The sequence below is a fragment of the Populus nigra genome, chromosome 17 (assembly GCF_951802175.1).
Source record: "Populus nigra chromosome 17, ddPopNigr1.1, whole genome shotgun sequence".
In the NCBI taxonomy this organism is placed as follows: domain Eukaryota; kingdom Viridiplantae; phylum Streptophyta; class Magnoliopsida; order Malpighiales; family Salicaceae; genus Populus; species Populus nigra.
In genome coordinates, this window is record NC_084868.1 from 13,986,427 (window position 1) to 13,997,009 (window position 10,583).

The following is a 10,583-nucleotide window of genomic DNA, read 5'->3' on the forward strand; positions in this document are numbered from 1 at the left end:
TAATAATAATTTTACCCTTTAAATCAAATATATGATTTTTTTCAATATTAATAATATTTTTTAAATTTATAATTATTATATTAATAATATTAACTATAATAAAAATAATAATATTAAACTTGTATGGCCTAAGTTTTTATAGTTTTTAATATCTTTAAATAAAATTTATGGTTTTTCTTCGATAGTAATAATTTTTTTGTTCAAATTTATTAATGGTAAAAATAACAATAATAATATTTTCTCTTTACGATGTGAAAAAAAATAAGAAAAAAGAAAAAAATATATAATATTGGGTTCTGTTGGGGGTAGGACCCAATGCCATGGGGTCCTGCTGGCAACAGGACCTAACGATCCAGTCATAATTTTTTACTTATAAACATCAAAGATAATACCCCCTGAGCGCTACAGTGTCGTACATAATGCAAACACTTTACGAATACAGTATCATTTATAGTGCAATAAGTTTATGTCCACACTAAATACACAGTATTTTGTATAGTGTTTTTCCCATACATTTTAATATATAGTATAATAATAATAATTCACACCATTAATTATGATGAAAGAGGCCAACACATTAATTATTTATTTGAAAGAGCTCAACATTGAAAGAACTTTGAAAAGAGTAAATACAAATAGTGTAATTCATGGTGAAATTATTTATAATCTACAGTAATTGTTGATTTTTTATTTTTTATTTTGTTATAATAAGGAAAACCCCTTCCCTTTTTATGTGATGTTTGTTTCTACCGATTAGCCTACTCATAATTCTTTATCTTATAGATGGGCAGCTCTGCTAGGTTTTCTGTTTGTTTCTGTATCTACCTCTATGAGCTCATATTCTTTAGGCTTAACCCTTTTCTTGAACGAATCCAAAGGTTCCTTAGCTTTGAACAAAATGATTTGAGATGAAATCTAAGTCTTAAATTAATTGCTTTTTTGTTTTTCAATGGATTTTATTACTCGAATTAGTTTCTTATTGTCGAATTAAAAATAGTAGTAGATAATGTAATTTTGGTCCCATGGTTGAAACGACGGTTGGTGTGATAAAATCTTCCATGATTTTGAAGCTAATCCAAACAATTTATAAGTTTGCTTCGTCTGAAATAACATAACATTTGCTGATAAAAAATAAAAAAAAATGACTGTAGTCTACATTATTGTTAATGAAATTAGAATCATCAATTTGTTTTTCAGAGCAACCATGTGCCATGAACATTACAGGAATATTCAGCCATAAACTGCAGTGGGAACCCAACTGGTTCCAAGAACCCTATACAATTTTAAGGATTAGTTCTTCTGTTGAAAGAGATGGTTATGTATGATCCCGTTATTGTTTGTATTTGCCTGATCAGTAATCATCAATATATACTGTTTAATCTTCATTAATTTGGGATTATTGTATATCCAACATAAATAATAAAAAGGGAAAAATCACTGCATGCGTTGAAAGGGACAAGCACTGTTGCAATAAAAATCCAAGTGATTAACGAGAACCTACTGCTAGTAGTTGATTGCAGGAGTTGTGTTTTGCTTTTTGTGAGGAATCGTAGCCCCAAGTCTTTGGATTTTTTCTTTGTTTATGAACTCATAGTTTATTGTTTTTTATAAACATGTGAATTGATTAGAGAAATATTTCTATTGCTGAATTAAAAAAAAAAAATTGCCAGTTATCACTACAATCTTGATCCACTCTGAAAATGAACTAAATTTCTTGTTCCCAGAATAATAATCATCATAATAAGATCACAAAGAGAGAACAAGCTAATAGTTAAGTTAATAATATAGTAGTAGCAGCAGTAACTCTTCTGACATCGCATTGGCAAAAACAAGGTTAATTATGGGATTGTCTACAAATGAAGAGAAGTATCGATATCATCGTCATCAGTAGCAGAATCATCAAATTTATCTAACAAGCCATGACTAGAAAGAGTTTTTGTTGGGGATGAACTCATCAAGGCTGGGGTGTCCAGCTCGCACCAAAAGCCGGCCTGCTTGCTCTGTGGGTTTGGCCGAAGAGAGAGGCATATATGGGGCGGTGACCTTGGTTGAAGGATCAATTCAGGGTGAAAGAACAACCTGCTGGCTGCTGGTTCATATTGCATGGAGGGACTTAATTGCCTAGGACTCTCCACAAGAACTTTTGATAGCTCCTTTTCCTCTCTCATTGCTTTCACTCTTTGTAACTGCCTAAATCTCTCTTGCAATAGAGCAATAGAGGATTGAATGACAACAGGGTCATTATTTTCATTGCCCATTTGAGAAGAAGATTGTTTCTTTTTCTTTTGGTGGCTCTTTAGGGTTTTTGGTTTAGCTATCAAAATGTGTAGTGACAATGGAAGTGAAGAACTCTCTAAGAAGCCTCGAATAGCATTACGTGTGTATTTATAGCATGCTGGCATGGTTGCAATAGAGATGAATAGATTAGCATATGATAGGTTTAGTTTTTCAATAAAATTCTAAATGCTTTAGCAAAGGAATGAGAATCGGCAGCCAAGTTGCAAAATCCAAAAGGAAAAGGTTGTGAATCCAATCTAAAGAGGGTGGGGTTTCTTGGTGAATTGTGAATGGGGAAAGAGGTAAAGTGGAAGAGGGTAAAAAGAAGAGTCCAAAAGAGTGTTGAAATTAGCGAATGGAAGGGTATGTTTGGAGGAATAATATAGGTTGTCTGATACTCTGTCAGCTTGCCGCTCCTACAAGCCCTTTCTAGCATTGGAGATGATGGAGACTATTCCTTCAATTTACAAGTGCTTCTCTCCTACTTTCTTGAGGGTTTCCCTTAGTTGAAGGGAGGAGGGTGAAGGGTAGAGGACAAGGGTTACAAGAGAGAATAATCTTTTGAGGAGCTCATACTCGTTTGATTGAACAATAATGTCTTGACAAGGACAAGGTTACCAACATTCTCTCTCTTTTCATACACTTTTTTTTTTGTCTTCAACTCGTTGGATTGAAATGGCATGAAATTTGAAAGCTGCAGATGCTAGTTTTTAGTGCATGATGGATTGGATGCTTCTTTTTTGCAACATCAAGCGCCCCACTTTGTACTCTTTTTTTTTTTTTTTTTTCTTATTTTGGAATTTCGAAATTTGAAGGGTGAATCGATCGAGAAGATAAAGCATTTTTTTTCTAGGGTTTTTAGACAAGGCGTGCATTTGGAAATTTTTATTATATGCTTGCGTGGTAACCTTTTGCTTTAGGAATAAAGAAATGGAAAAGACACTTTGTAGGTGGATTTGTGGCATCTCTTTCTTGTAATCTTCTCAGGTGATGATGATCATGCATCGACTGCGTTAAATATATATTTATGGAGGATATTCTTCTCTTTAATTCTTGTGTTCATGTTTATTAAACTTCAACCTGTTTCACAAATTCTTCTGTAGTTGGTTAACCCGAGTTAAATATAAAAAAAAAATTAACTTAAAATTAATATAATCAATCCAATTAAAATAAAATAAAATAAAATAATATTATTTTGATTTATATCAATATATCCCATTTATAACCTACACGGAATCTAATTACTATACATAGGGGTAAGATTGAAGGGAAAAAAAAAAGAATGATTAACAAACATAAGCAGTGTATATAGCAGATAATTAATGAAACAATGTTACATGCACACATGATATATCCTATGAATGAGATCGAAAGAAGAGATTCTCTGTATATTCATGAAAAGTGGTCCAATTTTTTTTAAGAAATTAAAAGAAATAATATCATTGGGCTTATTCTTTTAGACTATTTGACAAATACTTGTGATAATAAAGTTATTCACTGTCAGATACTCCAGACGGATGCCGTCACTGGAGAGCAATTTCAATTTTTTATGATAAACCTTGATAATGCACTTGAACATGCAATCAATCACCCAAGAAAATACCCGAAATAAAGCACAAATGCCCCATTTTTCTCAATGTAACCTTGCATTACCTTTGATGATGCCTGAAATCTCTACAAAGGCAACCTGCAGTGCTAGAAGACCTCATGTCGCCACCCAAAACCAATAGTTCTGATGAACGTTTTTAAACACATTAACCTTCTCAATCTCCCTGGAATTGAATTGATTGAAAACCTGTAAAAGAACAAAACTATTGAACATCATAGCTTTCCTGAGTTTCTGGTCCGTGCCATAAATCACCTGTCCTTTGAATTGGACTATCAGAAAAAACACAACCTGATAAACAACTTGAGCTATGATGTTTCTCCGCATGGCCTTGGTTATAAGTGGTTCTGTTTTCTGAACTGGAGACCTGTTCATTAGTTTTTCTCCAGGTGGTTCGGTGATCACAGCCATGCCGCTGAGGACAGGCACAATCAAGCTAGTCCAGGACAACTGAATTGGTGTCACAAGAGCTTCTCCTGATGGTATTGTTAAGATGGTAGTTGTCGATAACCCAGATAGGATCATGGTTAGCTCTAGTTGGATGAATTTCTGAATGTTTTCGTATGAGCATCGACCGCATTTTATGATGTTGGGAACTGGGCTCCAAGTTCCGTCCCATACCATGAGGTCTAAGTAGTCTCTTGCCATTTTTGTGCTCCAGTCTGCCTTCACAAAGCCAATGTCTGCTTGTCTCAATGCTGGAGTGTCATGAAGATCATTAGCTCCAGTCAGTGCAACCACGTTTCCTTTCTTCTTCAAGCACTGCATAAGAAGAAGCTTATCAGATGGGAGACAGTTGCCTTTTGCAGTGATCTGATCCACCATTCCTATCCTCTCTTCTTCGGAGAAATTTTGAAAGTCTTCGCCTTTAAGCATCGCTGCCTCAGAATTTTTTGTGAGGATTTCAAATTCAATAGCTGCAGCTCTCACCACTGAAATATCGTCTTGTGATATGAATTTGACATTTACTCCAGCAGTCTGGCAATCTCTTATTGCTTTTCTTGTCTCTTCAAGCTCATCTTGCGATATTAACTTTCTAGCCAGGTCAGTGCAGATTGTAGTGACAGAGCCCATGGTAAGACAAGCAGAGGATTTGTGACAGAGCCCATGGTAAGACAAGCAGAGGATTTCTGGACTACACCCTTACAGCCACTTGACATAATCTTCCTTTTCCAATAAGCAACACAAAGAGCCATGAGAAATGGCATCTCTTCCTGCATTCCCACCGGCAATACAGTAATTGATGCATATCAGTATTGTTGGAAGCATTAATCAAGAAATCATTAAAGAACACCATAGAGGAGAGCAAGGCAAGACACTGGCCTGAGAAATCCATGGCAGTTAACAGTGATCAATGAGGCATGGAAAAATTGTTCAATGATAATTTTTTCCTTCATGATACTGATTTTTAGAGACTCGAATTAGCAACAGATTTCCGTCGTGATATTTTTAAACTTTTGGGGTAGCTTAACCTTCCTTTCCAATACAGAAAGATAACATAATAACATAAAATTGAAGCTAGTACATTGAGCTGCAAAGAGCACCACTAGCTGAACTAGTTACATCTAGTTTCTAACTTCAGGAAGTTCATCTAGTTTATAATTGATTTAGAAATCAATGCCATGGCACTTGATTGTAGATTTAAAGCAAAGGTTTGGTTTTATGACTAGAAAATTGTTAACAGAAAAATCTGCTTTCCCACGGTTTCTGATTTGGAGTAGCTGATGGTCAAGCCCTGATGGAACCAGTTTCCCTGTTGGAAAATGACTCAAGTCAGAGAATGAGAGTGGCATTGTGATTGAGTGGCTGAGCAAGAATTCTTGAAGGTGGTCTGGTCAATTCTTGATCAGTTGGAATGAGAAAAGTTGAGTCCTGATACTTGTGCACTGATTTTCAGCATCTGTAGCAGCAATGCAAATCCAAAGAAATTCTGTGACGTAATGTCAGTTATTGCTGCTTCTATATCATTGGGGATGGGAGTGTGAGAGGCAGGTTGTGATTGAGAGACTGTGAAGAGAGAAACAAGGATGAACAAAACACAAAGATCCATTTGAGATCAAAAGAGTTTGCAGAAGTGGTGATGGGGCTGGAGATGATTGGCCCCAAGTGGGGTATTTCAAGACATGCATTATCATAGATTAGTTTGAAAGTAGATTACACATGAATCAAATGCTTAACAAAAAAAAAGTCTCACGTTTCGCCTTTCCTGTGCCAAATTAACAAAGAAATGGTCTTCTTTCTACTGCATTGCAAGCAAAAACAGCAAAACTGCCCTGCCCATCCATCTTGCCGTTCACATGACAAAAGATGTAGTTAAAGGCTCATTGCACATTCCATACCTGTAGCTTTTTGAGCAAAAGACCAATCTAGCCATTGTATTTTTCATTTTCTGATGCTATTTAAGCTTTGAACAATGCATAAATGTTAAAACAAACCTCCACAATCTTTCTGAAGAAAAACGATTTCCATGTGCTTATGAAGCAAGTTTTGGTTAAAAAAAATATTTCATGCATATCGAACCATTCCAATCTAAAAAGTTAAATTAGACGAGATATTTTTTAACACATCTTAAACCTTAACTGTTGTGTGTATTAAAGTTCTAATATCATATAAAAATTAATTCAACTAAAAAATTTAAGATGATAAATGAGTCTCAAAGATATAATTTATATCATTCTCTAAATACATAAATTCATAATTGGATTAACATTGGATCATTAGAAACTAGCAACTTGCTGAACATGAAAATATGGTGATGTTTGAGGGTATTGCTGCATAATTACTTGGCAGGACATGAGCCCTGTTAATCCTCTGTCAGACTAGTATTGAAGAGAGAACTGCAGAATGTATATGCACTTACACGAATTGCAAAAAGAAAAATCCAGGGCACTTTAGTTATTGTAAACAAAGCCTGAATTCTTGCCGTAGAACCCAAGAAATTTAGCTGGATTGGAATCTCAACTTTGTAAAAAGTAAACAGCTTTGATGTTTACAAATTTTCTTCATAAACATACAGAAGCAATCAGAACTGTTTGTGATTATATGAATCTCCACTTCAATGGATACACATAAGTTCCTGTCACAATGACAGCAAGTTTTCTAAGGATTCTTCTCCTAGCTCTGTCCTTCGTTGCTTTAATGCCACAGAAATCAGGTAAATCAGTAGGGTTGTGATTCTTTTTTTTTTTTTTTTTTGCCTTGTGATTAAGGTAATGTGCATTTCAATTGTGGATTTTGGTGTTTTCTGTTCATATAGAGGGTCAATTGGGCCTGTGGAAAGGGAGGTGCAGATTGCAGGAAGATACAAAGGAACCAACCCTGTTATCTGCCAAGCACAGCAAGGGATCATGCCTCCTATGCCTTCAAGAACTATTACCAGAAGTTTAAGCATGAAGGAGCAACTTGTTACTTCAATGCTGCTGCTCTCATCACTGATCTTGATCCAAGTAAGATAATTCTTCTTTGAGAAAGCTTCAAATTAGTCCCCCAACTTTTAATCGATACTCAATTTAGCCATTAAGCTACAAAGTTTCTCAATTGGATCCCCAAAGTAGGACTTTGCATCTCTCAATTTAGTCTTCCCTTTAGGATCTTCCCCGTTTTTCATGAACAAACATCATTCCCCCCTCAAATTGCGTCTTTTTTAGTGCATAATATTCATGCAAATTAGATGGAATACATTAATTGATATAGATGCACAAGACTCAATTGAGAATTATTTAATATTTTAGGAATTCAATTGAGAAAATTGATAGTTCAGCACTCGGTGGAGAGTTAGTATATTGTTAGGGATTTATATCATTGGGACCATAAAAATTAATTAATTAATTGATATACTATTTAAACTTTAAAATTTAAGTGGAATCAAACAAAAATACAATTTATTCAAATCAAGGTTATTAATTTATTAAAGATATACTGTATTTCAAAATTTGAACAAGAAATTAACATAACCTTATAGACACCGTAGTGTGAAAGTTATTTGAAGGGTTTTTGGAAACACAGTATAAACTATATTTTTTTATATTTAAATTTTTTTTATTAATTTTTTTATATTTTTAGATTGTTTAAATATATTAATATCAAATAATTTTAAAAAAATATTATTTTAATATATTTTTAAATAAAAAATATTTTAAATTATAATCATTATCATAATCTTAAACAAGGGGCAATAAAATTAGTGTTCTGGGGCATGATTACTAGTTTTGGATTGTTATTTTTTATTATTTTTTTTTTCATTTTAGAGATAGAGTTGTACTGTCGTTGCTTGTTGCATTCGAGTCACGTCCCACATTGATCTTCTTGTAGCTGAGGAAAGCAATGTTGGTGTCACCTTCTTTGAATCACCCAGTGATGCTCGTCACAAGACAAGATATTTATTCAGACAGGATTTGACGCTTCTTAGATTACAAGTAATTATTTTTTTGGTTTTTTTAATGATATTTTTTAATGAATTAAATAGCATTGACTGTATTCTATTTCCTTCCTTCCATTTTCATTTCCATATATAGTGAAAAAGCACTAATTGTATGGTATGATTGTAGTTATTTTTAAAGTATTTTTAACTTAAAAAATATATTAATAATATTTTTTTATTTTTTAAAAATTATATTTGAGATCAGTAATTTAAAAAAAAGTTAAATTTTTTTAAAAGTGTTTTTCAAACACGGTGTTAAACACCATAGAATTGATTCTCTTTAAATTAAGAGCATTAATCTTCTTTTTTTTTTGTTTTCTTCTTTTTCAATAACTCTTAAGGAGTTAAATTTCTGTATTCTTACAATCAATTAATTGATATCTTTAAATCAATTCATATTAAACGGTGACTAATTATAGTTTTTTAAGAGATAACACGCAAATGAAAATAAATAGCAACACATATAGTCATGTAAGCATAGCTTGTAAGGATAGAATTAAAAAGAAATAAAGTTCAATGATCAAATTGCAAAGCAATAAATAATTGAAGGACTTAGAAGGACAACAAATGTAAATCTTGCAGCTCAAGTCTTGCCGAAAGTGTATGGCCAATGTGACAAAGACCCTCCCACTGTCTTCCAGCAGACAGACATTCAATGTATATCTTCTAGCTCAGCACGCGTCCCAGGAGAGGTCATCCGTCTTTTTGTTACCTTTTTAAAAGTATTTTTATTTTTAATAATTGAAAGGATAAATCCATTTGATCTGAGCGAGTCATCCTAGAGAACAATGTCCTGCAAAGTTTCTATTAATATTGCCAGGTGGGACTACAATTTTATGTCTTTAGAGAATATATTTCGAAGTTTTTTTTCCTGGGAATTCTATAGACTATACTCAAATTTGGTAAATTGTATAATTTTTTATCGATTTAGTTGTGGCACTTCAAGAAGTGGGGGATCAGTGATTAAAATCTGGTTCCAAGAAGTCTTTTATCAAGTATAAAAGTCCATGAACTTTATGGAGACGTGAGTGGAAGTTGTTGCTAGTGGAATGGAGTAGGTGTTATCATCTAGCAGGGTTACCCCTGAAACCATTCTGGCCCATAATTATTAGAAAAAAGAAAAGAAAAAAGAATGCAACAACCATTCACACCGATCCTGCTAATTGATTCAAGTTGATGTTTGTAGTGTTTTAATACACAAGTTACGTGTATAAAATGAGTTTAATTGAATAGATTGAGATGGATATATAAAATAAATATTTTATGAGATAGCTTTAAAATAAATTTAATTCTTTTTAAAGTAAGAGGTAAAGAAAACATATTTCTCGTTTGTTTTTGCTATTTTCTATGTTAACAAATAAAATTGATGAAGTAATAAGGTGTAATTCAATTGGTCAAGTTCTAAATTTGTTTTCTAGAAATCACTAGTTCGAGTTTCACGAACTTCAGGGTCTTTGGAGGCTTACATGATTATTAACTTCATGGCCCGTAGAATTAGTCGAAGTACACGCAAGCTGACCCAAACATCCACGTTAATCTAAAATTTTTTTGATGAAATTGATTCATAAATACTATCATAATGTGCATTTATATATAGAGCAATTGTGTATCTTACAAGCTTCCGTTAATGAAGGTTTAACTTTATTGAAAGGCTTTATTGCATAGTTTAATCATCGTGAAGAGCATAGTTTAACTACTTATTTTACGAGCAAAGATGTGTACTTCTAGTAGTAGTGTCCATTTTGCTCTTTCTGCTACATGCTGAAAAACAAAGGAATGGGCAATCATAAAATCCTACCATGAACCCTAAACCCTTCTCTCATTAAGAATATGTTTTGATACACGTTAGAGTTTGCATTTTTAAAAAAATACACTAAGTAAATGTTTGGTTAAAAAAAAAATTACTTACTATGCATGGATCCTATAATAAATTACTTGCGAAACATAGAAAGATAAAAAGATAAAAACCACTGCTGTCTTGTGAGGCTAAGAAATTCAACTATGCTACATTGTTCACTGAACAATATAACATGCCTTCACTATTTAGTGAACAGTGGAGGCATGCTTCACTGTTTCGACTAGATCGGGTCCGGTCCAACGTGCAAAATACATTAAACTGGGTCCGACCCAGTAAAATAATATATAGTATTTGCAGAATTTGATAACAATTCTAATTTGTTCCTGATTATATTTTACAATTATGTTGTTGCGTGTTAAAGAAACCAAGAAAATTGTCGGATGTATTTCAGACATGATGAAATTGTAGATAGTTCAATGAAA

General features: G+C 33.2%; 1 protein-coding gene and 1 long non-coding RNA gene across 4 annotated transcripts; one reads left to right on the plus strand and one right to left on the minus strand.

The window, feature by feature from the left end:
* Window positions 1-3,982: 3,982 nt before the first annotated feature.
* LOC133677010 (putative calcium-transporting ATPase 13, plasma membrane-type) lies at window positions 3,983-4,957 on the minus strand. Its single transcript, XM_062098832.1, has one exon. It carries the CDS (start codon window positions 4,955-4,957, stop codon window positions 3,983-3,985), a length of 975 nt encoding a protein of 324 aa, XP_061954816.1.
* A 1,944-nt stretch (window positions 4,958-6,901) lies between these two features.
* Window positions 6,902-9,029, plus strand: LOC133676530 (uncharacterized). Of its 3 annotated transcripts, XR_009835625.1 has the most exons (4): window positions 6,902-7,037; window positions 7,140-7,329; window positions 8,195-8,298; window positions 8,886-9,029. It is a non-coding gene; the product is annotated as an uncharacterized LOC133676530 (long non-coding RNA). The 3 variants fall into 3 exon arrangements; XR_009835626.1 differs by lacking the exon at window positions 8,886-9,029 and having other exon boundaries at window positions 8,131-8,474; XR_009835624.1 differs by lacking the exon at window positions 8,886-9,029 and having other exon boundaries at window positions 8,195-8,462.
* Window positions 9,030-10,583: the final 1,554 nt, after the last annotated feature.

What these genes read in the sequence shown, in the direction of transcription:
- LOC133677010 (XM_062098832.1), bottom strand. Translation starts at nt 4,957, where the DNA reads ATGGGCTCTGTCACTACAATCTGCACTGACCTGGCTAGAAAGTTAATA.